The 27,783-nt window shown below is 59.2% G+C and overlaps 3 protein-coding genes across 7 annotated transcripts; 2 read left to right on the top strand and 1 right to left on the bottom strand.

The window, feature by feature from the left end:
• Positions 1–129: 129 nt before the first annotated feature.
• LOC112860398 (lipocalin 1-like) lies at positions 130–8,934 on the top strand. 4 transcript variants are annotated; one of them, XR_015243242.1, is made up of 8 exons: positions 130–355; positions 838–971; positions 1,829–1,902; positions 2,101–2,214; positions 2,887–2,982; positions 3,646–4,235; positions 8,224–8,283; positions 8,402–8,934. XR_015243242.1 is itself a non-coding variant. In XM_025923723.2 (6 exons), exons 1-6 carry the CDS (start codon positions 203–205, stop codon positions 3,669–3,671), a joined length of 597 nt encoding a protein of 198 aa, XP_025779508.2. In that variant the 5' UTR covers positions 130–202; the 3' UTR covers positions 3,672–8,213. The 4 variants fall into 4 exon arrangements, 2 of the variants coding, with proteins under 2 accessions (XP_025779508.2, XP_086540666.1); XR_015243241.1 differs by having other exon boundaries at positions 8,224–8,934; XM_025923723.2 differs by lacking the exons at positions 8,224–8,283; positions 8,402–8,934 and having other exon boundaries at positions 3,646–8,213.
• GLT6D1 (glycosyltransferase 6 domain containing 1) lies at positions 6,966–17,218 on the bottom strand. Of its 2 annotated transcripts, XM_025924364.2 has the most exons (5): positions 16,977–17,216; positions 15,714–15,793; positions 12,857–12,901; positions 8,254–8,391; positions 6,966–7,809 (listed from the first exon to the last, which is right to left on the bottom strand). In XM_025924364.2, exons 2-5 carry the CDS (start codon positions 15,785–15,787, stop codon positions 7,146–7,148), a joined length of 921 nt encoding a protein of 306 aa, XP_025780149.2. In that variant the 5' UTR covers positions 15,788–15,793; positions 16,977–17,216; the 3' UTR covers positions 6,966–7,145. The 2 variants fall into 2 exon arrangements, with proteins under 2 accessions (XP_025780149.2, XP_086540665.1); XM_086684539.1 differs by lacking the exon at positions 8,254–8,391 and having other exon boundaries at positions 16,977–17,218.
• Positions 17,219–19,915: 2,697 nt separating this feature from the next.
• Positions 19,916–21,767, top strand: LCN9 (lipocalin 9). Its single transcript, XM_086684728.1, has 6 exons — positions 19,916–20,011; positions 20,440–20,576; positions 20,686–20,759; positions 21,062–21,172; positions 21,503–21,604; positions 21,742–21,767. Exons 1-6 carry the CDS (start codon positions 19,916–19,918, stop codon positions 21,765–21,767), a joined length of 546 nt encoding a protein of 181 aa, XP_086540854.1.
• Positions 21,768–27,783: the final 6,016 nt, after the last annotated feature.

Raw genomic sequence — 27,783 nt, 5'->3', positions numbered from 1 at the left:
AATGTAGGTAAACTGCTCTGACAGCACCCGCCCCCCCAGGTCAGATGACACCCTTCACGCCCTTCAGACACAGGTGGGTGTCGGGAGGCCACGTCCTCCTGTGGGAGGCATTCTGGGTGCTCAGGGGCCCGGGCCAGACGGCAGGACTGGCCAGGGCAGCTGTCCAGACGAGCGGCCTCTGGAGGACACATACAAGGAAGGGATGGGAGCTGCCCGGCCTCTCCCCGCTCTGGGCCCCGCGGTCATGGTCCCCCAGAGAGGGCCACTCCTGCTGCTGGCCCTCAGCCTGGGCCTGGCTTGTGCCCAGCAGACACTAGAAGAGGTGCCCGTACAGCCAGGCTTTAATGCCCAGAAGGTAACCGAGACGGGTCGGGTCCCAGCTCGGCCCTGGGACGGGGATGAGGGTCCTGGTGTCTCGTGGTGGCACTCCGCCAGCAGGAGCCGAGGAGAGAGGCCACGTGAGGGGCAGGGGCATCCCCAGCCCAGGCCCAGCATCTGCCCAGGCCACCGGGCACCCAGCTGAGCACTGTCACCCTTGGGACGGGAAGGGACCTGCCCATTGCCCACCACCGCGGGGGTCGTGGCTGGTGCTGGCTGGCAGGAGCAACCCCGGGCCTCGGTGGTGGCCCCAGGACAGTCCCCCCCCACCTCCCAGGTCCAGGCCAACAGAGGACGGAGCTTGGACCAGACACGGGAGGAGCTGAAGGGGGCAGGGAAGGGAGAGGCAGCAGGAAGGGGCCCAGGGGACCCAGAGGGCAGCCTGACAGGGAAGGGCGTTTGCAACAGGGACGGGCCACTTGTCCCCCACGCTGACCCCCCCACCCCGCACACCCGCAGGTGGAGGGACGCTGGCTGACCATCCAGCTGGCCTCTAGCCGTGCACACCTGGTCTCCCCAGCCGACCCCCTGAGGCTCGGCCTCCATTCCATCTGGACCCGGGATGAGGATGTGACGTTCGTCTTGTTCTGGACGTAAGCGTGGCCCCTGCAGCTCCTCACGGGGTGGTCTTCCCAGGGGCCTCCCAGGGGACAAGGACCAGGGGTTAGACCCAGAGGGACACGGGGCACCGAGCTGCAGGCTCGAGACCGTCCTGAGAGGTAGGAGGTTTCACCTTAGAAGCCCCAAAGCTTTAGACAGGGGCCGTGGGGAGACACACGGGGCCCGGTCCTCGGCCGCCGGCGTCCCTTCCTGCCTTGTGAGCTGGACGGGCCGGGGCAGCACCGCGGTCAGTTGGTCAGGAACATCTACAGCGGTGACCAGCCGTGCTGAACCCAGAGACACTTACAACACTCTGCACCGGTGGCCTTGATGACAGTGAGAGCCACGTCCTTGCCTGCGCTGGGCCACAGACACCACGGCGCTGGCCTGTGCAGCCCCAGGGTCTGCTGGTACCCAGCCCACCCCCGCCCACCCCAGGTGAGAAAGGAAGACCGGGGGGCAGGGGGCCAAAAAGGCTTGGTCTTCGTGTGGAGCCCAGGTGACCAGGGACGGCCAGGACCAGGCCACCCACCCAGAGACCGGAGGTTCCGAGCCAAGGACAGACAGGTGCAAGTCGTCCCGGGGGCTTTGGTTCCGTTCCAGAAACCAGGAAGCCCCTGGTTCCTCACTCCTACCCTCTAGCCCCATCCAGGCACCTCAGGGGCCCACCCTCTTCCTCCCTGCTGGGTGACCCTCGGGAACCCAGGTAGCCGAGGGATTCAGGTGGACACCTGGGACCTCAGCCAGGGCGCCTCCGATGCCCCCGGGGGCAGAGCCCAAGCCGGCACCGTCCAGTGCCAGTAGACAGGGAGAGGCCGTGACCCCGGAACGCTCCCTCCTCTTTCCCCAGAGGAGAGGGCGTGTGCCAAGGAGTCAACGTCACCGTCCACCCGACTGGGCTCCAAGGCCAGTTCCAAGGCTCCTGTGAGTGGCCCAGGCCCCCGGCCCGGGTGCCGTGCTGGGCGAGGGGAGGGCAGGGGACGCCCGATGCCCTGCACCAGGGTCACGGGGGAAGCGCCGTGCCGGAGGGAGACGCCCTCCCGGTGCCCAGCGCTGCCCCGGGGGTGGGTCTGGGGGCGGAGGAGAGGGGGCTCACCTGTCACCGCCCGGGGTCTCCCACAGGGGAGGGAGGCAATAGCATGCACGTCTGCTTCGTCGGCACCGACTACAGTAACCTCGTTCTTTACGTCCGCCTCGAGGACGCCGGCGAGGTCACCAGCCTGTGGGCGCTGCTGGGTAGGTGGTGGCTCTCCCCGACCCCGGGGCGTCTGCCGGGCCCCGTGCTTATTGCCAGCGGCTCCCGGGCCGCTCAGAGCTGCACCCCTGTGGGCGCCCCTCAGGTCGGGCATCCCTGCCCGCACCGCTCAATTCCTCAGGAATTCATCCGGCCCATCTCCCGCCTGCTTCGCCTGTGTCCTGGGAGCGGGGACACTGCGCCAGAGCAGAAACCCTCCCCTGTCTTCGCCGGGGAGATAGCCTATGAGCCTAAAAGCCACTGAGTCACATCAGGCTCCAGAAAGTGGAAGTGCCATGTGGAGAAGGGTGGGAGGGTGTGGAGGGTGGGCTTCGTGGGGAGGGGGGCGCACCTTGTCCTCCAGACCAGACGGAGGGGAGGGGCTGTCCCGGGGATGGGCCCCACCAGAGCCAGAGCCCAGGGGGTGGGCAGTGGGGAGGGGGCGGCCAGGTCCCGCAGGCAGCAGGCTGCGGGGTGAAGGGAGGACCCCCGGGGACCCTCCCCCGAGGGGCTAGGGCTGCACCTGGGCTGCCCAGGGTGGACCTGCTTTCGGAGGGGGGAGGCGGCCCAAGGCTAGACCGCGGCAACCAGCCAGACGGTAGGAGGAGGGGCCCTGAGAAAGGTCGGGGCCCGTGGGCTCTCGGCGTCGCCCCCACCCGACCCCGTGATTCCAGCCAGAACGACGCCCGGGGACCCCACGTGGCTGGGGAAGTACCTGGAGTACGTTAGGGAGCTCCGGCTGCACAAAGCCCCGGTCTTCAATCTCGATGGTGAGTGCGTGGACGCTTCCCCGACGCCGGGCCGCGCTGGGAGCATAAGACCAGGGCACAGAAAACCACGGCCAGCCTCTCCGGGGCCCATGTGGGCGGGCCTGCGCTGGGCGCCCTGTGACGTGGTGACCCGGGCACAATATCCGTCTCCACTCCGGGGGTTCAGACACTGAGGCTCAGAGAGGCTTAGAAATAAGGCCCAGGCCACACAGCAGGGCCCCTCACCCTCCCTTCCCTGTGCGTCATTCAGTCCATCAACAAACACAGGCCAGGCTGTTTGGGGGGCACGATGCATGTAGATGGAATGAGACAGACACGTTGTCCAGACCTTGTGTGGTTTCACAGGGACAGGGCAGTGGGGACAGGGCAGCGGGGACAGGGCAGTTCCCTGATCTGCTGGGAAAAGAGAGCCCAGAGCAGGGGAGCACGGCCGTGCTGTGGGTCACCCACGAGGGGGGCTGGCTGAGGGGCAGGCGGGGTCGTGGAGTCTGGGGGTCAAAGCGAGGGCCCCGGGACCATGGCAGGACGTGGCTGCCTTGGGTGCTGGATGGCAGAAGGCAAGGTGATCCCAGAGAGGGACGGGCCGCGAGCTGTGTTTGCGTGATTTCGAAGTGGACGGACAAAGCCTCGGCGTATCCCCATCCTGTTCTCTTCCCTCCACAGCCCGGTGTCCCCCAGCTGAAGCCTAGGTCAGGGCCGCCCGAGGCTACCTGCCCGGCCCTCCTGCCCCCTGCCCTCGCCTCTCCCCGCTTCCCCCACCTTGCTTGCTCCGGTGCCTCCCAACCCCCCGAGGCAGACCCTCCAGCCTGGGCCTGGCCCCCACCTTGTCCGCCTCCCAGCCTCTCCCGGCCCGGCCCAGGGGCGTGAGAACGCTCTAGGAGGGGACAGGTGGCCCCCGGAAGTCTGGGCCACAGCGAACACAGCACTGCAGTCTGGCGGATGGGGCCACCTGTGGAGTCCCTTCAGGGACACGACCCTGCGAGGGGCTGGACTGTACCCTCTGACCTGCTCCCGCCACCTGGGTCCTGCTAGGATGACTCCAGAGAGGTGCCCTGGGCCCCGTGAGCCCATGCAACGAGTCCCCGCCCAGGTCAGAGGGCGCCGAGTGAGCGCAGCACCAGCCCGTGCTCCCCAGAGGAGCCAGGTCAACACAGGCCCGTGCACCTGCACCACAGATGAGACAGCGCCGTCCCCTGGAAGTCAAGGCCACTACGAGGGCAGTGCCCGGACGGAAGGCGTCCCCCTCTGCCCAGGTGAGCCGGGGACCACCCGCTGCAGGGCAGGCTCTCAGGAAACTGGGTCAGGGGCCTCCATACTTACCGTCTGGAAATGCCAGAGACAGGTATGACCGGATCCCGCCCCAGATACGCCCTGGGCAAAGACAGGGCCTCCCAGACCCACGCCTCGCAGCAAGGCAACATCCACGGCCACGTGAGGCCGGCATGACGGCGAGCTGGCCGCCGGCGCGGATGTCTGGCTGTGGCTCCCTCAGCCCCTGGAGACGAACAGGTGCTGAAACACGATGCTTTCCTGCTCATTCGGCAAGAAATCTGCAGAACGTATGGGGAGAAAAAATTTTTAAATCCTTACTCTGGGACGCTGAAAAACGACTTGAGTAAATGGATATGGGATATTCCCGCAGAGTCCTTCAACGTCATAAATATCTAATAATCTTCAAATTAACCTATCTATCCGAGCAATCCAGTCAACGTTCCAGTGGGATCCTTACCCCAAACTGCAAACCAGAATCTAAAAGGAACAAAAGTTTTGAAATGTTTGACAGAGAAGTCATGCAAATACTGTGTTATTCTAACAAAATATGAACGTACAGCGATTACAATTGTGGGGAGTTAGCTCAGGGACAGAAGAAAGATCAAGAAACGAACCCTAACAAGTATAATAACTCAATGTGGTGTACAAAGGGCCTGTCTTAAGGGGCATTATTTATTCAATAAACATTGTTGGGGGAAATGGCCAACATATTTAGAGAAAAAAAATAAGTTTTGATATCTAACTCTTTGCATTATCTCAAAATAATTCCTGATTGATTCCAAATAAGCAAGAAACCTTGAGAGTTCTACACCGTGTGGAAGAATGGGATGGAATCCCACCCCATGCATCCTACCCTACGGATGGGATGGGATGAGATCCTACCCCACACATAGTAAGGGAAAAGATGGTAATTATGTTTTCGGCGCATCAAAACCGTCCTCGCCAAAATTACGCATAAACCTGAACTCAGTGTCGTCGACAAGCTCGATAAGGGGTTGACGTCACATCTGTGAAGATATGTATCCGAGCCTATGACCGGGGCCCCCGTGTGAGAAAAGTGGCACACACACAGACAGCCCGTCCCTACGGCATAAAAGGAGCTTTGACATCATAAGGATCCCAGAGAAAGATACGCTATTTTTACTTACCAAATCGGCAAGATTCCATTTTTTCCACAGCTGAGTCAGCGCCCACTGTGTGGGGGTGCTCGCGTTTGCTCGGAGAGATGGCCCTGGCCTCTGTGTCCTGTGGACAGACCTGCTCTTGGGCCTGAAACTTTGAGGCGTGAACACGTTCACCTGCCCTTGTCCCAGAGAAGCCAAGGAACTCACGGTGTCTCCAATGCCGTGATTTCATCAGAGGGAGGTTAGAGCCCCTCCGGTAAGACCCCCGGCCTTGCCCACCAGTCGGGGAAACGCTCGAGTTTGCTCGAGTCAGGTACTGAACCGCACGGCCCCCTCTCAGGCCTGACCTGAGATCGCTAACGCTAAGTGTCATGCATGCGGGGCTTGTGGCTCACAGAACATCTCTTTTCTTCGTTTGGAGACATTCACAGAGTTCTGTGTGAGAGCCACTCGGTGAAACCCAGGAGTGGGTGTGGCAGGATGTGGTCGAAGGGGCATGGACGGGGCTTGGCCCCAGGTGGACTCGGGGACGAGCCGGCAGCCTCGTGCCTGCCTTCCCAGCCCCCCGCTTCTACTCCGGGGACCAATCCTCAGGATTTCAGTGTTTTATTTGCCGTTGGGGGAACCCTCACTGTATGGCTCACCGGCCGTCACACGGACCCACATTCCGGAGGCCCAAACCTCAGACGCGTATCCCGCGCGTCCTAGAGGCTGGAGTCCGAGATCCAGGCGGGGCGGGGCCGTTACCTCCCGAGGCGTCCCTCCTGGCGTGCAGACGGCCGTCTTCTCCCGTGTCCTCACACGGTCGCCCCTCTGTGTGTGCGTGTCTCCTGTCTCAAAAGGTCAGGGCCCACCTTGTGACTTCACCGTAACTTCATCACCTCTGTGAAGACCTCGTCTCCAGGTAGTCATGTGCTGGGGTGCTGGGGTCAGGGCCTCCACATGTGAACTGGGGGACACAATTCAGGCCTGACGCTGTCTAACCCTCTTTGTTGTCCCATAAAGAAAAGCTTCGGGCCCTCCAGCCCCCGTAGGGACTCTCTAAGCCCTCCCTGCCCTAAACATACAGTGGTCTCTTCCACGATGGCATGCCACCACCCACGGGGGGGGCAGTTCCCCCTCCAGAGCCGCCCACGTCCCCCTCCAGAGCCACCCACGTCCCCCTCCTCGCTTTTAGCACTCCTGGCTACTGAGGCACATGCATATTCTGTGAGCTGATGAACGTCTCCTCTGTATTTTAACCCTTTGCCCTTTTGGGTGTGTATGTCTTTTTCTGGGCTACAATCCTTCTCCATTTAAAAAATCATTTTGGGGTGCCTGGGTGGCTCAGTCAGCTAAGCATCCGATTCTTGATTCGGTTCAGGTCATGAACTTGCAGTCTGTGAGTTTGAGCCCCGCATCAGGCTCTGTGCTGACAATGAGGACCCTGCTTGGGATTCTGTCTCTCCTTCGCTCCCTGCCCCTCCCCTGACTTGTCTCTCTCTCTCTCTCTCAAAATGAATAAATTAAAAAAAAAATAAATCATTGTATGCCTCAGAAATGACGTCCCGGCTCTCTACAGTACATGGGTCCCAACGTCACTGTGAGTAGACATTAAATAGTCATTTTTATTCTTTATCCTGCACGGACCAAACTGGACAGTTCCAAACGGCAAGGAGAAACATTTCCCTTGGGTGGTGTGCACGCGCCAGCCCCGGAAGCCAGGAAAGCATCAGGACGCCCGTGACCCCGGGAACCTGCCGCCGGGCGTTCGCAGGAGCCGGCAGGTCAGAAGTACCGGTGGGAGAGCCGCGTGGCCTTGACCGACCAGACCTGCGCGGGGGGCCGGAGTGCCGCGTTCCAGCTGTATTCGGGAGACAGCAGCTTGGTGGGCTTGTGCATGAAAAAATACTTGTTCAGGTGCCTCTCATAGGTGCTATTCAGCCCATTCTTGTGGTCGTGAGTGACCCCTTGCAGGTAACCTTCGATGAGGGTTAAGACCTCCAGGGGCCTGCCACCGATGACCGAGCCGTCATAGTAGAAGTCCCCCTGCCCAAACGGGATGCACGCTGCCGATTTGGGCCTCCTCTCGTAAGGGATGTCCTTGTTTTTAAAATACCACCAGGCATGGAGCTGAGCCACGGACGCGCCCAGGGTCTCCACCCCAAAGTCGTTCTGGAAGACCCTGTTGACGGTCATGCTGAACAGAAAGTCGACTTCGTCCTCAATGTGCCCTAGTATGTGCTCAGCCAGGGAACTCATGCGTGTGAGGTGAAAGTCACCCCACCGGTCTCCTTTGATGGGGAGGACCTTGAAAGTTCGGAGAGGATCTGGCTCCAGGTCCGGCAGCCTGGACAAGGCGTCCACCATGATGTAAAAGACAACTCTGTAGCCGCTCATGAAGTGCTTATTCGCTGATCGCATGAACAGCTCCAGGTACTGGTCCGCAGTCCTGCAAAACACACACGTGCACGGAGGAAGCCGCTCCCCGAACGCTCGCGAGAGAGGAACGCACGTCCCCAAACGTCTAACTTATGAGTCACCGACGCTCCAGGACCCCCAGCAGGAAAGGGGAGACAGGCCCGGTCTATAGTTTCGATGGCACTGGTCAGTGAGAAAGGACATATTGACCTGGAGGGTCTGGGAAAAAAGCCTTTAAAGTTTTGGAACGACTGTTGGGAAGAAAGAAAATGTGAACTCCATGGTATCTGTAAAAAGGCAGCCAAGTGGCTTTAACGACCCGGCTAAGGAAGGAGTCTTTGTTTTTGTTCAGGACAGCCACATACGGTGGTTGTGGGCAGCTACGGGCAGCCTTTTGGAGGTAGAAGGTCCCCGGGCACTCATTCTTTTTTTTTTTTTTTTCCAGAATAAAACGGGGCAAACCGATGGCCCCTACCTGCCAGTGGCAAGGACAGCCAAGCCTATGGTGAGGTTCTGTCTCCCGTAGTATCTCCCCAGGACCTGTCTATTGAAGGTGCCTTCCCATATGACTGGGGCCAGCCAGTCCGTGATTGTGACAACATCAGGGCGTTTCCTGTTAACAGACGAGAAGCCAGTGAAGCCGGTGCCCCAGCGGAGGCCGTCCAAGCGACACCGGCTGACGCCTACAGAGCCCTTACTACGTGCCGGGCACCGTGCTGGTGTTCATTCGGTCCTTGCAGTGGTCTGTGCGGGAAGCACAATCATGGTCCTTGTTCTTGGTGTGCAGAAACAGAGGCACAGATCGGTGGAGCGAGCTGCCTAATACCGCAGAGCTGACACATGTGGGTCAGTACGCGAGACCCAGCACCTGCTGCTTTTGTCACCGCGCCACCTGCCTCTGGGCCCAGGGACGACCTCCTCTGAGCTCCGGCTCAGCTGAACTGAGGCAGCTCAGAGTCAGAACGGCCTCTGGTATTGCCTGAAGCCAGGGCTGCACGCACACTACCTCTGCGGCCCTGTGCTTTATCTTCTGTTTCTCCTCTTTTTCTCTCCCTCCCCTTTCCCTAGAAGATCCAGAAGGTGCTTTCTCTAAACTCCCCCCTCTTGCATGAGGTCCATTAGTGCAATCTGGCAGAAATAAAAAGTCTAAAAAGGAGAGAGACGTTAGATGTGCTTTCAATAACAGCACTTAAAGCCTGCAAAGCTGGTTCAACATGTGAAAACCGTTTGATGCACCTGCCACAGCAGGAAATTAAAGAACAGTCAGATGCCCATATCAGTTGACACAGAAAAAAACATTATACAAAGTCCAACACCCATTCATGATGAAAAAAAAAAAAGAAAGAAAAGAAAGAAATGAAAAACTCCCAGAAAAAATAGAAATAGAGGGGAATTACCTTAACTTGATCAAGAGCATCTACAAAATTCCTGTGGCTAACATCATACTCAACGGTGCAAGACTGAATGTTTTCTCACTAAACCTGGGAATGAGGCAGGGATGTTCCCTCTCACCAGCTCACAGTCAGCAGAGTTATGTGAATTCCAGCCATTGCAATAAGGTAGGAAAAGGAAATAAAAGCACCAGACTAGAAAGGAGAAGATAATAACATCCCTATATGCAGATGATTTGTTTACATATAAAATCCTACAAAATCTACCCAAATCTCCTAGAACTAACAAGTGAAGTCAGCAAGGTTACGGGACACAAGATCAGCACACACACAGAATGAATCCATTTCCATATACCAACAAGGAACATGCACGAACTAAAATTAAAAACACAATGCTATTTGCAGTTGCCTCCAGAAAAAAAAAATGAAATATTTCGATACACCACTGTACCCACCAGAAGTCCCTGCCCATTCCCCCCTCTTCCTGTAACCCACGGCAACAACTAATCCACCATTGGTCTGTGTAGATTTGCTTATACTGGGAATTTCATACAAATAGAATCATGCCAGGGGCGCCTGGGTGGCGCAGTCGGTTAAGCGTCCGACTTCAGCCAGGTCACGATCTCGCGGTCCGTGAGTTCGAGCCCCGCGTCAGGCTCTGGGCTGATGGCTCAGAGCCTGGACCCTGTTTCTGATTCTGTGTCTCCCTCTCTCTCTGCCCCTCCCCCGTTCATGCTCTGTCTCTCTGTCCCAAAAAAATAAATAAACGTTAAAAAAAAAAAAATATCAAATAGAATCATGCCGCATGTGGTCTTTGGTGCCCGGCTTCTTTCGCTTAGCTTGCTCGTGGGGAGGTTCTGTATTGTAGCATGGATCAGTAGTTCCTTTCTTTTGTGGCTAAATAATATTCTAAGGCATGGATTTTGTTTATTCACTTGTCAGTCGATGGACATTTTAGTGGTTTGCATTTTTCGGCGACTATCAATGCTACCGCTATGAACATTTCTACGCAAGACTTTCTGTAAACATACATTTTTTTTTTTTAATTCTCTTGGGTGTGTACCTAGAGGGGAAATTTCTGGGTCGTATTGTAATTTCACGGCTAACTTTTTTAAGAACTGCCAAACGTTTCCAAGCAGCTGCATCATTTTACGTTCCCACCAGTAGTTCGCAAGAGTTCCAAACTTGCTGCTTTCTCACCAACATCTCCTGTGGTCTAACTTTCGGAATCTAGTCATCGTGCAGTCTTTACGCCTCGTAGGGTGTGAAGCGGTATGTCACCGTGATCTGGATTTGCATTTCCCAGATAACTAATGATGTCAAGGATCTTTTCGTGGGCTTATTAGCCACATAGTCGAAAGAGCTGAATTAAGTCTTGGGGCAACAAAAGCAAAAGCAAACAGCTGGGACTACATCAAACTAAAAAGCTTTGGCACAAAAAAGGAAACCATCCACAGAATGAAAACGCAACCTACTGAATGGGAGAAGATATTTGCAAATGACATGCCCGATAAGGGATTAATATCCAAAATAGTTTTAAAAACCCATACAACTCAACACCAAAAAACAATCCAGCAAGAAAAATAGAGGGGTGCCTGGGTGGTTCAGTTAGTTAAGCGTCCAACTCGATTTTGGTTCAGATCATGATCCCAGGGTCGTGGGATCAGGTTCTGTGCTGGGCACGGCGCCTGCTTACGATTCCCTCTGCCTCTCCCTCTGCCCCCCTGCCTCACTTGCGCACACACTCTATCTGCCAAAAAAAAAAAAAAATGGACAGATGGGGGCACCTGGCTGGTTTCATCAGTACAGCGTGTGACTCTCGATCCCGGGGTTGTGAGCTGGAGTTGGGCGTGGAGACTACTTAACAATAAAATCGTTAAAAATAATAATAATAACATAATTTTAAAGAATTAAAAATGGACAGATGACCTGAACACACATTTCTCCAAAGAAGACATCCAGACGGCCAACGGACACGTGAAAAGATGCTCGACATCACTCATCACCAGCGAAATGCGAATCAAAACCAAAACGGGGTATCACCTCACGGCTGTCAGAGTGGCCAGTAGCGAAAAGACAAGAAACGACACGTGTTGGCGAGGATGTGGCCCCAAGGGACCCTCAGGCCCTGTTGGTGGGGATGTGAGTTGGTGCAGCCGCTGTGGAAAACAGTACAGAGGTTCCTCAAAAAAGTCTAAAACAGAAATTTCAAAACAGAAGTAATTCCACTTCTGGATATTTACCCGAAGGCAATGAAAACACTAATTCTAAAGCTACATGCTCCGTCATGTTTATAGCAGCATTGATTACGACAGCCAGGGTGTGGAAGCAGCCCGGGTGTCCATCAGGAGATGAACAGAGAAGATGTGGTGTGTTCACACAATGGGGTACTAATCAGCCACAGAAAAGAATGAGATCTCGCCATTCGTGACGGCACGGAAGGAGCTAGAAGGTATTGTGCTAAGCGGAACAAGTCAGAGACAGACAAGCACCAAGTGATTTCTCTTATACATGGAATCTGACAAAACAAATGAACAAAGAAACAGAAAAACTGACTCCTTAAATGCAGAGAACAAACCGGTGGTTGCCCGTGGGGGGGGAGGGGAGGCATTGACAAAACAGGGGACGGGGAGTGAGGTACAAACCCCCGGTAATACGAAAAGCAACTCATGGGACGAGAAGTACGGCACAGGGAATACGGCCCACGACACTGTACTGAGTCTGTAAGGGGACGGTTGGGGCCACACGGAGGGTGGGGGGGTGGGCACTTTTATTGTCTTCTCTGGGGGCAATGTCCCCTGTGTACAGGCCATACTGTCTTTTTCTCTGCCTGTCTGGTAATTTCGGGTTGACAAACGGATCATTTCAAGAATGTGGCAGTCTAGAAACCTGATTCTTTCTAACTGACCAGGGATTTCAGCGAGACCATAAATAACAAAGAAAACAGACTTTAGGGGGCTCCTGGGTGGCTTAGCGCGTTAAGCGTCCGACTCTTGATTTCAGCTCAGGTCATGATCCTGGGGTCGTGAGACTGAGCCCCGAGTCGGGCTCCACGCTGAGCACGGAGACTGCTTAAGATTCTCTCTTTCTGTCTCCCTCTGCCCCTCTCCCCCACTTGTGCTCTCTCTCTCCCTAAAATAAAAAAAAAAAAAAATACAGACTTTATAAAAGTCATTAAACAAAGGACCGTAACGACATAACGAGAAACAGGAAACATACCCAGGGTGGGGGGAGGGAGGTCTGGCTCAAGATTGTTGCAGAGCCAGAGAGAGCACCCAGTCCAGGGCGAGTTATAATGCCGGAACACTTACTTTTCTTACTGAGAGTCACCTCTTTTTTTTTTTTTTTTTTTAATTTGAGTTGGACGCTTTGAGTGCCTGACGGTGCATGGCCCTGAAGTCCAACACCCCTTGGCCATTACAGACGGGGACGGGGCTCCCCAGCGCGGGTGCCAAAATAGAGAGGGGCCATCACGGCACCTTCAAGCCACCCCCAAAGACAGTCTGTCACTCACTACGCCAAGACGGTTAAACCAAGTACCACGTGCCCATATCGACGGCCTTAAAAATTGCAACTCCGGCCGCAGGAAGCCTCCCGGGGCAGCTATGATTGGGTGACCGGGAGAGGCCTATGGCTCCAAACTAGGCACTATTATCCTCGTGCGGGGGTGGGCGTGTTCATTCTTACCCAGGATGAAACCAGTCTGAGAGCCTGAGTTCTTCTGCGGGAGGCCTGCGAGCGAAGGGAAAACCGAGTTATTATAAGTCACCCATCTGTTCAGCAAATATTTACGGAGCTCCTGTGGCGTGGTGGGTGCCGTCCGGCACTGGTTCCACGGCTGTGGCCCTACAGCCTTCACACTGCCCTGGGGGAGCTGAGGAGGCGACCAGTGGCCCCCAGGCTTAGGGGCTGCCGGTGGGGACAGGCTCTGGGTATGTAAGTGGTCCATCCGACCCGATTTGGGGGTCAGGTGAGCCACGCAGAGAGGAGTTATCTCCGCGCGTCTGGAAGGGGACACGTGGTCAGGAAGAGGGGCAGGGCGAGGAGGCGATGGCCACAGTGGGAAGGCAAGAAAGGGCTTGTCCGTGTGTTGCTGCCTTGTGCGGATTCAGCGCCCTCGTCCCCCGCGGAGTGGCTTTGCCGTGTTAGTGTGAACGGGCTGGAGAAGGAATCAGTTGTTGTCTTTGGTTTTGATCTAAGTACGTGATTCACCTCGAGTTCTGTGGTGTTTTAACGAGCACATTAGGTGGCTTGCTCCCGTAGTGCTGGGACGTGCTGTCCGTAAGGGAAGAAGCTCGAGAGGGCACCCCAATTTCATTATCGGACTCTCCAGGATCAGACTGTCAAAATCCAGACGGCCAGTGCCGAGCTGCACTAAAACCACAAAGCGACAAACGGCCAACTCACTACAAAGTGGCCTTTCTTTTAGAATGTCGGTGTCACGGGCTCCTGGGGTCGTACCGAGCGTTGGAGGAGTGGAAGACGCGGTTGGTTGAGGAGGGGGTCCTGACCTAAAGACACCACCACCCCGGAGAGAGGGGCCAACGCACGGCGGAGCCGGCCTCGTCCCCGGTGGGCGGGGGAGGGCCTGAGCCCACGGGACGCAGGGAAGGGCGCCTGGCTCCCTGCCGCCCCCCGTCCCCGCCCGGTCTGGCCCGACCACCCACGCTGTGTGCCTACACACCCAGCTGATTGCAATGCGGCCGACTTTACGGACCCCACAAACCTGCACTGGCGTCTTCTAATCACCGAGCAGCAAACTGTCACACGGACGTGTGGTCCTCCTGGCTTCCCCACGGGCTCCAGGGACAACAAAGCTTGCGATGCGGGACTGTCATCTCTGTCCTGCTCCCTGAACACCCCTCTCCTTGGACCTGCCCCCACCACACACACACATACACACACACACACACACACACACACACACGCCTAACGGAGACGCACCCTGTGCAGAATATTCCCGAGCTGGTAGGCAAGAAAGCTGACTTTCTGGATGCCTCTGGGACCTTTCTGTCTCTGGTTTTCCATCCCTTCTGGCTTGATCACCACTGGAACCGCCTGGCTATTAATCTGCAGGGTCTTTTTTTTTTTTTTTTTTTTTTTTGGTGAGAAAGAGTGAGTGTGCGCAGGGGAGGGGCAGAGAGCAAGCGAGCGAGACAGAATCCCAAGCAGGATCCACACGGTCAGTGCAGAGCCCAACGTAGTGCTCGAACCCACGAACCATGAGATCATGACCTGAGCCTAAATCAAGAGTCGGACGCTTCACCGACTGAGCCCCCAGGCGCCTGTGGGTCTTTATACAACAAAGCTTCTGGCCACGAGATGCCCCTTCTGGAGGGAGGTTTTCCAGACAAGATACAGGACCACCCCCCCCACCCCCGCCATGTGAGTTTAACATACACTGCATGGCCTTTTCAGATTGGCTTCCTGTTCTTTGTGACCCTCATTTAAGGCTCACCCGTGTGTTCGTGGCTCCGTGGCTCATCTCTTTTTAGTGTCGCATAACATCGCCTGGTCTGGATGCACCGCACTTTATCCGCTCACCCCTGCAGGGCATCTCGGTCGCTTTAATTCTCAGTAACTGCGAATAAAGCTGCTATAAACACCTTGTGTCGGTTGTTTGTGGACACAGTGTTGAGACCACTTGGATAAATTCTCAGGAGCATGATTGCTAGGTAATTGGAGAGACTGTGTTTAGGTCTGGAAGAAGCCGCCAGACGGTCCTCAGTGTGGCTGCCCCGTGTTGCGTGGCCCCTGCCGTGAACGAGAATCCCGCTGCCCCGCGTCCTCGCCGGTGCATGTGTTGCTGGGTTCGGGATTCGGGTCGTTCTCACGGGCGTGTGGCGGGGGCTCCTTGTTTGATCTGCAATTGTGTCGTGACACACGATGTGCCCGTCTGCTCCCTGTGTAGCTTCTTGGGTGAGCTGTCCTTTCGGATTTGCCGTTTTAATTAGTTGTTTCCTTGTTGTTGAGCTGTAAGAGTTCTTTGCATATTTTGGACACAAGCCTTTTATCAGATGTGCGTTTTGTGAGGGCTTCATGTTTAAACATGTTCTTTCTCACAATATGATGCCTTTCCAATAGCTCGTGGGGAGAGAGCCCTGCTCCTGAGGCCGTCGTGAGGAGTGGGGAGGGGTCGAGGATCGGGAGAGAGGCGCCCCCTGGGCCACGCCTGCCGCTGTGGCTCGGACGCCGATCATCGTGGACACAGGCTGGGACTCTTTGTCTGGAAGAGCAGCCCCGTGCTATCGTCGGCCTTGCTTCCCTTTTCCATCATGACTTTTATTGTGCAAACTCCCGATGGGCGTCTGCCTCAAGCCTCTGGACCGTCTGCCTCCCCTCCGTCAAGAATGGAAAAGCTCCCGGGAGCAGGTGCTTGGGGTCAACGCTGCTCCCTCAGAAACAACCCTTAGCCATCTCACGGTGCTTCGTCCCACGGAGGGAAGGGAACTTTCCAGAGTGTTGTCAACGTCTGGCCAAAACCCAGCACCCCACCCCATCTGTGCCAGTCACTACGGGTTGTGATTCCCTGGCATCTATTTACCTGAGACGATGCTCCAGCAGCAGGAAGGAAAACACACATGAAACCAGCACCACAATCTTTCTCTTCAAATTCATCGTCTCCTGGGCGAAAAAGGAGAAGAGGAGGAGATGTCAGATAGTCAACATTCACACGCCTTTGCCACGTGCAACCATGGTTTACAACGTCTAATCTGCAGACATGGGGACACCAACCACAGCCCCTGCTTCCAGAACGCTCGGCCAGCAGCACCAGGCCGGCCGGGGTGGGGGCGGGGGGCTCTGTCCTCTCGCAGCTCCTCGGGGCGCCGGGTGCCCCCCCCCGGGACCGAGTGCAGCGGCCGTGGTCCTCCTCGATTGCTCAGCGAATGCCACCCGCGTGGCAGAAAAGAGACGCGTGAAATCTCCCCCACGTCACGGCTGGGAAAGTAAAGCAAGGTCACGAGAGGAAGTCTTCCTGAACTAGGAGGCGTGGTGTGTCCCCGGAGTAGAACTCTTGTTCTTTTTTCTCGCACAGATAGTAGGATGGCTCATTTGTCCCAAGACTAAATGGGGGTTTAAACAAAAACTACGAGCTCCCGCGAAGGTCGGTGCTTGTAGACAGGGATTAAAGCCCAAAGCGTAGGCCCTACATTGAAACACGGAGCTCGGCTCCAGCCAGCCCCCCGAGCTCACACTGGAAGGTTTACGCGGGGTTTCTGTTCACACGTCTGGAGGGTTACGTGGCCGAAGCAGAGCGGAGGCCTCTGATGCCTCACTTCTGAGCGCTCAGTTAACGGGCAAGAGGCTCTCGATCCGCGCTGAGCAGCTCAGTCGCCACCAGCCACGTGCGGCTGCTCTGACCTCAGCTGTCCCCCGAGTGCACAAAACACACTGAAGGCAGACGCAGGGGGAAAGAAAGGAAGTAAGGGATCTCCTTAATAATGTCACATTGGTACGATCTTGAAATTATAATAGGCTGGCTCTACCGAACTAAGTGCCGATATGCTGTGAAAATTAATCCACTTGTTCCTTTTACCTTTGACAACGTGGCCACTAGAAAAGTGGATGCTGCAAATGCTGTTCTTCCGCCAGACGGTCCGCTTGGACAGCACCGCCCTGGACACGGCTTTCACGCCCGTGACGGGCAACGGGCCACCGCTCGAATTCAAGGGCGTCAGAGATGCCAGGTAGAGGGGGACGGAGGGGTCTCTCTAGCATGTGCCCCGGTGACACCGCTCCAAGCAGGTGCCACTGTTACCACAACCCCTCGAGTTTTTCCACACCCCCCCCAAAAGGGTCCCTGTACCTCGGCCAGGAGGATGGAAGAGCCCAGGTGGGTGTTTCCCAAGCATTCTGTCTCCGGGTCTTTGTGAAATCACAGGCGGGACCCTGTGCCCTGCTCTCGGGGATGGTCAGCCTGCCGTGGATGGTGACGTCGGCGGACCCTTTGATGATGCGGACGTCAGGAAGTCACAGTCATAATGACGCACCTGCCAGCGGGGGCTTCTCACGGTTGCCAGACGACGGGACCTTGTCCCATCCGAAAGGCAGAGGATATTTCTGAGTGCTCCTTTGCCTTTTGCTTCCTCCGTTTTCCCTCCTCATTCTCTAGGGACCAACCCTTACCCACCGCGGGGTGTCCTGAATGGTGCGTGTGCTCACCCACACGGCAGAAAGAGCGTGCCCGCTTCTCTTTCTTCGTCCTGCAGGTGACGTCCACCCCAGCCCAGGAGCGCGTCCCTTGTGCTCCCCAGCAAGCCTATGCAGGACTCCCCTCTCCGACCACAGAGGTGACACGTTCCTGTGCCGTGCGGCCGGTCAGGTCCACTAGCGAACAACGAAATCACAGTCACGCGTGACCCCTGCGTCCTGATCTGTGGTCGTAACATGCGTCTTCCTTTACCCTCCCCTTTGGAAATAAAGGCGTTGTTATTACTGGGAAAGTAGCACGTATGTGTGGCGTCTCCACTCCCCGGGGCTGCGTAACAACTCGTCACCGCAGAGTCGTGTGCCCGCACAGCAGAGGGGGCCCGAAGTGCGGGAAGCAGATGTGGGCACGGCGTGCTCTCCGGCCTCGGTGCAGGTGGGGGTCCCCGGCGCCCCCCCCCCCGCCCCACTCACAGGCTCCTGACTCCGCCCTCCCGTGGAAGCTTCTCCCGTGTGCCCGAGCTTCCCCGTGGCACCCCCGACTGCTCACGCCTGTCTCTGCGCACTCTGCCTCTGGGCGGCCAGCCTGGCGTTCTCAGAAGACCCGGGGCAGGGGCCTGCCCGTCCCCCAGGAGAGGCGCCGTCCGGCGCCCGTCCCCGGAGAGCCTGACCTGGGTGAGCCTGCTTCTCCCAGCAGCCCCGGCTGGCCTAGAACACGGATCCCCCCTCTCCCTCCACCGGCCCCCGTGACACTGCCTTCACCTGAAAGTCAAGACCAGCTTTGGCTCGTTTTATGTTTTCTCCCAATTTTTCCGTTCGAGCAGGTGCTGAGTTCTGTGCTAAGAGAAATTTGACTGCGAAGAAAAGCAGGAGACCGAGCTGCACTTGAGGGCGTGCGCTCGTGTGTGAGTGCGGGTATGTGGGTGTGCACGTGTGTGATGGTGTGTGCGTGCGTGTGTGTGTGTGAGCACGTCTGTGCCCGTGACCGTCCAGTGTCTGCGGAGCGGAATGTCGATGGCCGTGTCCAGAGGCGGAGGCGGCCCGGGAAGACAAGGGCAGTGGGCAGAGGCTGAGGCCGCGGGGGGCCGGGTCAGGCAGAGGCTGAGGCCGCAGGGGGCCGGGTCTGGGTGAGGGGAGGCTTCTCTCGTAGAGGGGAACCCGGCACATTCCACCCGCCAGCGTCCCCCCCATCTTCAAGGGGGCTACAGGTCCCCGAGCCAAGGGTCAGAGGGAGTCGCCGTCATGAACCGAACGCACCCGCCCCGCCCTCGCACTGCCTCGTGTCCCCGCCTGGCCTTTGCTCAGTGATGGAAGGACTCGTACCTGAGACCACGCCGTGGGGGCAGCACCTTCTCAGAGGAGTCCCTGAGACTGTGGCTGCGGGACTCACCCGGTTTAGGGAATCCCGACTAAGCCCCTCCTCCGACGACAGCCGGACTTAACATCCTTTAGATCACTTTGTACCTGCCGAGGGACCGAGGGAGGCCGGGTTTGGTCGGAGGGAGAAGTCGCCGCCTCGGGGGTGAATCAGACAGGGAAGGGCACCCCTGGGAACCGGAGCCCGATAACGAACAACGAAGCGGAATGGGGGGCGGGGCGGGGACCCGTTACTTCGGGTGCCGTGTTCCAGAAGCCACACACCTGAACAGGACAGAAGCGTGGAGACGGAACCGGCCGTAACGGGGGACGGCCAGGGAGGGGGCCCTTCCCCACGAGGGCAGGCAGGCCCCGGTCGCCACCACCACCACCTGCCTGGTCTGCCTCCCCCTCTGCCAGGAGACCCGGCAGGTGCTCAGTGAAACAAAAGTAGCCCATCAGTGCATACGCTGAGACCTGGTGTTTTACACAGGATCGGGGGTCCCACGTCCTGCTCAGCCCCGGCCCCCGACCACCAGCCAGCCTTGTGCCCGCACGCAGCACAGGGAGACGGGGGGCCTTCCACCACTGCTCTGGACCCTGGCCAGGAGGGGGCAGGGTAGGGGTCAGGCCCACATCCGTCCGAACCCCCCTCTCTGTTCTCCAGACCCCAAACCTCAAAACCTCTGTCTCGTTCCGGCCCCTCTCCTGGGAGTCGGCACTTCCTGGGCTCCGTGGACCTTCACTCCGAGTCCACGGCCGCATCGTCACGGCCGGGACGGCCGCACGGCGCCCTGCGTGCTTAGCTGCACGGGCACGACGATGCTCTCGGGCCCAGACACGTAGGCCGGGCGGGGATGGGAACTGCAGGGCCGTCTGCTGCCCAGCCCCCCGGGGCGCAGAGAGGCCAGCGAGGCCCCAGCACCATCGGGGCCTCTGCAGCCCGCGGGGGCTCCGGCCCAGGGTGCCTATCGCCCACCCTGCCCGACCCGACCTCCCTCTGCGGCCTCTGACCTGGCTGGACACTCCGTCCAGGCGGACTCCAGGGTGCTCCCGTCATAGGCTCAAGGACATGCATGAGGGGCGGGGGTGGGTGGCAGCGGAGGCGGCCTTTGGCTGTGTTCCCGGCACTCGGAGGAAGGGTGGGGAGGACAGGCTGTGCTGGGCACAGAGGGGTGGCAACCGTGGAGCAGAAAGGGGTATAAAGGCAGTGGGCCGCAGGTGAGGCCCCCACCAGAGGCCATGGCTCTCTTCCTGCTGACCCTGGGGCTGAGCCTCGTCTCCGCCCAGGAGCTCAACCCCCAGGCCATTGTGCAGAAGAACTATAACATGGCCAAGGTGGGTCTGCGGTCCGAGTCTGGGCCTTTCCCGGGGGCTGGGCTGCGGGGCGTCTGTCCTCCCTCCATCCAGGGTCTTTGACCTGTGACCGGGCCGCTGCTCCTGGGGGCCTGCTTCTCCTCCCCCAGCTGAGAGGGCAGGGGGAGGTCTCTGGGAGGAGAGGGGCGGGTCTCTGGGAGGACGGACGTGTCCCTGGAAAGGCAGAGGGGGACCTCGGAGGACAGGGGCTGTCCCCAGGAGGGCAGAGGGGTCCTTGGGAGGATGGGGGCGTTCCTGGGAGGGCAGAGGGAGTCCCTGAGAGGATGGGGGGGGCTCTGGGAGGGCAGAGGGGGAGGCCATACACCCAGGGCCTGCAGGAAAGAGTTGCCAAGAAGCCCCAGGGCCATACCACACGGGCTCCTCGTGCGTCTGTGGGGCCTCGCCTGCAGGTTTCAGGGATCTGGTATCCGGTGTCCATGGCCTCCGACGACATAAAGCGGATCGAGGAAAACGGGGACCTGAGGGTCTTCATCCGGAACATCGAGAGCTTGGAGGACGGGCGTCTGAGATTCCATTTCCGCACCATGTGCGTGCTGACCGAACCGGCCGCACCCGTATCGCGGGAGAGAAGGCCGCGCCCGGGGCCGGGTGGGGGCTGAGGGAGGCCGCCCAGCTCACGCCCCGCTGGTTCGCAGGGTGCACGGGGAGTGCGAACACGTGGCCATGGTCTGCGAGAAGGCGGAGAGGGACGGGGAGCACAGCATCAGCCGTAAGCGGAGGCGGGCGCTGCCCCGTCCGTCTGGCGGCAAAGCGCCGCGTCTCCTCGGGCCCTCGGCCCCCGCCCGGGGCCCTAGGGGGGCAGGTGCGCCAGCCCGGGGCCGGGGGAGGGGGCGCACGCCGCTGCCACCCACGCTGCCCGGGGACCCCCGCCCGGAGTGACACCGCTCCCCCCGCCGAGGCCCACCGGCCCACCGTCCGCACCCACGGCCGCTCAGCACGCCCGGCCCACGAGCCGTGGGTGCTGGGTGCCGGCGGCCGGCAGGGGTCGCTCTGAGCCGAGTGTCCACACAGATGAGGGGGACAATACGGTGCTGCTCTCGGAGACCGACTACAGACAGTACATCATCTTCCACCTCCGGAACATCAGGAACGGGACACAGACCACCGTGCTGGCACTCTATGGTACCGCCTCCTGACCCCTCCCGTCGGGCCTCAGGGTCCCCCTCCTCTGAAGACAGGCCCTAGGCCGGTGGGGGTCTGGCCACGTCCCGAGGTCCCCACCTGCCAGAGCACCCACAGTCAATCACATCATAGGGTGGGGTTGGGGCTCCCAGGTCCAGGCTTCCGAGCCGCGTCTGGGCCCCCACCTTGCACGCCCCGTCTGCTCAAGGCGCCCCCCCCCCCTTCGGCCTCAGCACTGCCTGAGTCCCCCTACCCCCCTCCCGAGACCTTCTCCACACACCGTCCCAGGGGAGCGGTGAGGGACCCTGGCCCCTGCTGCTGCGTCCTCAGGACGGGTGCCGGACCTGGGTCCCAGCTTCCTGGACAGATTTGAAAAAGTCTGCAGAAAGTACGGACTGGGTCCGCAGAACATCATCAGGCTCGGCAACCAAGGCGAGCCTCCCGCCTCCTGCGCCAGCAGCCCTGGGCCAGGAGTGTTCCGGAGAGTCCCGGGGCCTCAGGGCTGGGGGTGGAGGCCCCAGAGAGGCTCCATCTGAGACCCCCCCCCACCCCCGGCTCTGTCTCCCCAGATGCCTGTTTCAAATACAGGAGGTAGAGACGCCCACCCAGGCCTGACGGTGCGTGAGCTTGGCCTCAGGGCGGGCGTGGGGGCTGAGGCAGCACTGGGCGCCGTGGAGGAGGCCGGGGGCAGGAGGGGGCCCGCTTCCCCAAACCCACCCCTCACCCTGTCTGCAGGGTTTCCCCGCCGAGTGGCGGGGAGCCTTGTGGGGAGAAGCCCACCCTGTGTCAGTGTCCCGAGGCCGCTCTAGCCGGTGACCACAGACTGGGGGCGCAGAGCCACAGAACTCATTCTTCCCAGAGTGGAGGCCAGAGGTCCGAGGTCCAGGCCAGGCAGGGCCACGCTCCTGCGGAGGCTCCACTGGGGGGGGGGGGGTCCTTCCTGCCTCTTCCAGCCTCTGGGGCTCCAGGTGTCCCTCAGGCCTCTGTCTCCATGTTCATTTTTTTAAAGTTTATTTATTTATTTTGAGGGGCATCTGGGTGGCTCAGGCGGTTGAGCGTCCGACTTTGCTCAGGTCATGATCTCGCAGTTCGTGAGTTCGAGCCCCGCGTCGGGCTCTGCGCTGACAGCTCGGAGCCCGGAGCCTGCTTCAGAGTCCGTGTCTCCCTCTCTCTCTGCCCCTCCCTGTTCACGCTTTGTCTCTCTCTCTCAAAAACAAATAAACATTAAAAAAATACATATGGGGCACCTGGGTGGCTCAGTCGGTTGAGCGTCTGACTTCAGCTCAGGTTATGATCTCACAGTTTGTGAGTTTGAGCCCCACATCAGGCTCTGTGCTGACGTCTCAGAGCCTGGAACTTACTTCGGATGCTATGTCTCTCCCTCTCTCTGCCCCTTCCCTGCTCATACTCTGTCTCTATCTCTCAACAATAAATAAATGTTAAAAAAAATTTTTTTTAATAAAAAAAATTTAAGGGGCACCTGGGTGGTGGCTCAGTCGGTTGAGCAACCAACTTTGGCTCAGATCATGATCTCATGGTTTGTGGGTTTGAGCCCCACGTCGGGCTCTGTGCTGACAGCTCGGAGCCTGGAGCCTGCTTCAGATTCCATGCCTCCCTCTCTCTCTGCCCCTAACCCACTCGCATTCTGTCTCTCTCAAAAATAAATAAACATTAAAAAAATTGTTTTAATGTTTATTTATTTATTTTGACAGAGACAGAGAGAGAGAGCAGAGGAGGGACAGAGAGAGAAGGAGAGAAAATCCCAAGCAGGCTTCGAGCTGTCAATGCAGAGCCTGACACAAGGCTTGATCTCACAACCCTGGGATCATGACCTGAGCCAAAATCATGAGTCAGACACCCAACTGAGCCCCCCAGGCACCCCGTGCCTCCATATTCACAGGGCTTCTCCTCTGTGTCTGTGTCTCTCCTCTTCTGTCTCTGATAAGGTCATTTGTCATTGCATTTATTTTTTTTCTTTCTTTCTTTCTTTTTTAACAGTAGCTGTGACTTCTTTTTTTAATTTTTTTCTAACGTTTATTTATTTTTGAGACAGAAAGAGACAGAGCATGAATGGGGGAGGGTCAGAGAGAGAGGGAGACACAGAATCTGAAACAGGCTCCGGGCTCTGAGCTGTCAGCACAGAGCCCGACGCGGGGCTCGAACTCACAGACTGTGAGATCATGACCCGAGCTCAAGTCGGACGCTCAACCGACTGAGCCACCCAGGCGCCCCTCATTGCATTTAGAGCCCCCTGGACAATCCTGGATGATCTCATTTCAAGATTCTTACTGTAATCACATCGCAAAGACCCTTTTTCCAAATAAGGTCACACTCACAGGTTCTGGACACTAGGATTGGAACACGGACATACATGGGGGACCCACAGTTTCCTTCTCTGAACTGTCCTTTTCCAGGGCCAGCCGTGTCCCACTGCAGATCGCCCCCTACCTTCCCAGGGACTGGTCCCCCCAGAGTGCCTCATCTGGGGAGCGAGGGCCTGGGGCACCTCCGGTAGGGGAGTCGGATGGAAGGCGGTTCCCCAGCAGAGAGGGACAGGTGGTGACCCGTCATCCCTCAGAGATCATTAGTTGCGCAGCTGGGACACGCACCCCGTGTACGGCGGATACGTGGAGAGTCCCCACTATTCCGTGGTTATTCTGGGGACTCCAAGCGATGGCCCAGCGGGTATTCACCTCAGAGCTAGGGAGGCTCGCACACGAGACCTGGACACAGACGTCCGTGGCAGCCCTGTCCACGTCCCCCGCCTGGAATCGGCCCAGCAGCCACCCTCGGGAGAAGGGTGACTGAACGTGCCACGGGCCACAGCTCCGCGTGAACAGGCGCAAGCTGGACGGCCTCAAGGCCGTGGGGTCGGGGAAGGCAGGCAGCCCCAGAAGGAATCCGTGTGTAGAACGGTCTCAAAATGTCAAATCCACAGCAACAGGGAACCCTCCGTGACCTCCAGGGGTTAGGGGTGGGGAGGTGTGGCTTAAAGGGGCCACAGGAGGGGGTCCCCCCGAATCCGGACTGCGGTAGGGCGTGTGGCTTTCCCTGCCAGGGAAAAGCACAGAACTGAGCGCACAACCCACACTCCACGCGCACGAGCAAGTCTGCGGGGGCAGGGCGCGGAGGGGACGGAGTGCAGGACGGTAGCATCAGGAGGACAGGGGACGGGCGCCGGGGGTCTCTTGAATCTGTTCTCACAGGTGCCTGTGAGCCTACAGTTCACTCCAAATACAAGGTGAAAAAGAGAAAGTGTCTGTCTTTCTTTCCAAGTCAGCCTAGAAAATGCTAACAGGCTCCTTCTGCACGGTCCCCAACCCTGGGGCCCAGCCCCAGGCCCCACCACCCTCGCTGCCCCCTCGCTGCCCACCGGGCTTCCCCCACCTCCCCTGCCGCCCCTCAGAGCAGAGACCAAACTCCCCACGCGTGCTCTGCAGACGCTTAGCCGGCTGCCACACAGCCCCAGGGAGGGCAGCCGGACAGGGCAAGGAGGGGGCTCTCTTGGCCCCTCAGCACCCCAATTGTCCACAGGTGAGCACAGCCTGACATCTCCCCACAGCCCACTGATCCAGAAATCTCCAGGATGGAGACACGGGCTGGATGGCCCTGGCTGGGGTCAGCAGGACAGGTCGAAAGCCAGCGGCCACCCTCAGGGGGCCCGTTCTCCGGGGTCCCCGGGGGAGCAGTGTCTGTTCATAACAGCTGAGTCGGCTGCTTTAGGACCAGGGCTCAGGCGCTCCAGGCGGCTGACGGAGAGCTTTGTGCCCCTTCCAAAGGCGCCAGACGCACCCAACACTCCCACGGCCCGCCCGGCCTTCCGGCTCCTTGCCCAGAACCTCAGTCCAGCCTGCGGGGCCTGGAGGAGGAGGAAGCTGCCCGCTCACGTGGGAAGTCGCATTTGGGGATCAGAACGGGGGCTTCCCGGGATGGATGCTAGGACGTGGCAGATAATAGGGCTTGAAGAGACCCCAGGGCCACCACGGAGCCCCGCCCACCCCAGAAGAAGGTCCAGAGGAGCACAGAGCCCAGGCGCAGTGGGCAGGGAAGCCGGGCCCATGGTCTCGGGGTTGGGGGGAAAGCAGGACTCAGCGGGGCATGAAGGAACCACCAAGAAACCGTCATTGCCACAGGATTTGGGGCAGCTGAGGTCCACCTGCAGTGAGTGAGTGGGACCTGAGGGGTGAGTCTGGCATGATCAAAATTAAGCAGGCTTGTTCCAGGAGGGTGAGTAGAAAAGTCACCCCGTCACCCCTAGAATGCCAGTGTGATGCTAAGGGGAACGTGCTTGACCCAAAACGACTTTACTTCCAGGGGAAAGGCCGTCCATAACCATGACGACACCTGCCCGCCGACCGCACCGGTCCCGTCGCGCTTCTAGCGGCTGGCTGCAGAGCCAAGGCGGGGCGGGGCGCCCAGTGGCATCGGTCAGGACACCAGCGGGGTGTCCCGGGACACCGCTCCCCACGGCGGCACGGATCCCCACTGGAGCAGCCTGTGCCAGCCCAGCGTGTGCATGGGAAGCCCCAGGACAGCTCTACGGTCCTGCGACCTAAGGACAGAGGGATCAGACCGCACGGCCCTGCGGGGGGAGGACAGGAAGGAAGGGCTGCCCCCCCTCCCGCCCCACAGTGGTGCACGGGGTGGGCAGAGCTTGCAGGCACGGAGCGGTCTTCTTTCAACTTTGATTGCCCCCACGGTTTTCCGGAAGGCTGCATCCTCCTCTCTCGGCTTCGGAGGAGAGAAGGCAGGAGGTCGGTCTCCTGGTGGGTTTTATCCAGAACACTGATGTGCATAATGAGGACCCACCGCCTCATTCCTGCTTCCCCAGAGACCCCGGAGGGGTGGAGGCCCCGGCAGAGGGGACGCTGGGCACGGGGACCCCGGTCCCTGCTCGGGTGAGGCTGAGGGCAGAGGAGACCCCGAGCCAGGCAGGCAGCCCATCGAATGCTCACTCTTTCCTTTCCAGGAACAGAGCCTCGTGTGGGCTGCTGGGTCTGGGCTGGGGACACTTCTGCTGGGAAGAGGGCCAAGGAGGAGGGCCAGACACGGACCTGACAGGTCAACACGCGCACGTCCAGGACAAAGGGGGTTTTGGAACAAGTAACATCCGGCGAACAGGTAACCTCCCACGCTAGGCGAAGAGACGGCCGGTTCTGTCCAACTAAATCAGGTGCTTGTTTGGGGGATGGGAGAGGGCGGGCGAGGGACAGCTCACTGGAGCAAAGGTCCCCATCCTGTACCAATCAGTGCCACCCCCAGGCCTGGCACCGCTCCCTCATGCAGCAGCCAGACCCTCCCCTGGCTGCAGGGCTGGGATGGCTCAAGTAGGAGTGTCTGCTGGGACCTGCAGCTCAGGCCACGCCTCCCTGAGCCCCTGCCACGGGGTGGGGGGGGGGGGACACTGGCCCGTGACCTCATGCACCTCCAGCGGCCTGATATCCTGCCTTTGAAGCCCTCCCAAGCCTGGACTTTTTCAGGTGTTCCCAAGGAAGGTGCCTGGAATCACCCCCTCCCTCAGTGAGCCACGGCTGCCACGTGGGGCCGTCCAGAGAGGTCAGGGCGCCGCTGAGCACTTGGGGCGGGAGCTGGAGGCGGTGGCGGATGGCACTGGCCCCCGCTTAGCGCTCCCGGCAAACGCCGGGCTGTGGGGACCAGGGCCAGGCCGGGCGGACGGCACACAGGGAAGACGGACCCGGGGGGCCGCAGTGTGGACGGCCGAGCCCCCCTGGGCTGTGCAAACATGCGGCAAACCCAGAGGTGGTGTCGGGAAAGCAGTCTACTGCGCCCAGAGGCCACAGGGAAGTTTCCAGATGGACATCCTATAAAGAGCATTGGGATGGGCAGGGCCGCCTCAGGTTAGAGCCCAGATGTCTGTGAGCACCGCCTTCCCCGGGGCAAACCTCTCACGGCCACGTTGGAGGCAGAGTCCCAGGCAGGTCCCCGTAGCTCTGACACACGGACGCGCACCTCCCCGGGGGGGGGGGGGGGGGGCACTGGGACCTCTCCCTCCCTCTCACCCGGCCCTTGGGGGACATCTGGGGTCCTGGCCAGGACACACGGCCAGAGAGGCGCTTAGGGGCCGGGGTCCCCCAGGGGCGGGGCCTCTCGGTGCTTGTTCACGTCTGTAGAGGCCAAGGTTGAGGCCCAGCTGGGAAACGGCTCAGAGCAGCCGCCTAGAGTCTGGTCAAGGACAACACCTTTGTCCCCTGGCCCCCAGTATTCACAGTCCCCCAGCAACGCCCACCAGCAGAGGCCGCATTGTCAGGATCCCGGTCAGCCGAACGCAGGACCCACAGCCCCCAAGCCACAGGCCCGGCCACAGCCTCTCGATAACTTGCTCCCAGAGGTCGACCTGCAACCACTGAATTCAGTTTTGTGAGCAGGGTCTAGCTCAGCTTCCAGAGTGAACATGGCCAGCAGGGGCCAGGTGGGAGGGGGCCAGAGAGGAGCCCTGCCGCAGAGATCCTTCACGGCAGGGTCAAGGCCGTGACACAGGGAGAAGGGTGGGCAGAGGCATTAACCGTGGTCCGTCCACCTCACCCACAGACCCAAGTCCCCAGAGGCACGTATGCGGCCTCCTCGTCATCCACGTTGCCAGCCCCACGCCC

This window comes from Puma concolor, chromosome D4 (genome assembly GCF_028749965.1).
Source record: "Puma concolor isolate L17-30 chromosome D4, mPumCon1.1.hap2, whole genome shotgun sequence".
NCBI classification, from domain to species: Eukaryota; Metazoa; Chordata; class Mammalia; order Carnivora; family Felidae; genus Puma; species Puma concolor.
This window is presented reverse-complemented; position numbering and strand designations above follow the sequence as displayed.

Bases quoted from the DNA above. Each gene is read 5' to 3' on its own strand.
- LOC112860398 (XM_086684540.1), top strand. From the start codon at position 203: ATGGGAGCTGCCCGGCCTCTCCCCGCTCTGGGCCCCGCGGTCATGGTC. The intron at 356-837 runs GTAACCGAGACG...GCACACCCGCAG, and splicing joins CAGGCTTTAATGCCCAGAAG to GTGGAGGGACGCTGGCTGAC. The intron at 1,903-2,100 runs GTGAGTGGCCCA...GGTCTCCCACAG, and splicing joins AGGCCAGTTCCAAGGCTCCT to GGGAGGGAGGCAATAGCATG.
- GLT6D1 (XM_025924364.2), bottom strand. From the start codon at position 15,787: ATGAATTTGAAGAGAAAGATTGTGGTGCTGGTTTCATGTGTGTTTTCC. The intron at 12,902-15,713 runs GTAAATAGATGC...CTTCGCTCGCAG, and splicing joins CTGCTGGAGCATCGTCTCAG to GCCTCCCGCAGAAGAACTCA. The intron at 8,392-12,856 runs GTAAGAATGAAC...GTCTGTTAACAG, and splicing joins TCAGACTGGTTTCATCCTGG to GAAACGCCCTGATGTTGTCA.
- LCN9 (XM_086684728.1), top strand. From the start codon at position 19,916: ATGGCTCTCTTCCTGCTGACCCTGGGGCTGAGCCTCGTCTCCGCCCAG. The intron at 20,577-20,685 runs GTGCGTGCTGAC...GCTGGTTCGCAG, and splicing joins AGATTCCATTTCCGCACCAT to GGTGCACGGGGAGTGCGAAC. The intron at 21,173-21,502 runs GTACCGCCTCCT...CTGCGTCCTCAG, and splicing joins CACCGTGCTGGCACTCTATG to GACGGGTGCCGGACCTGGGT.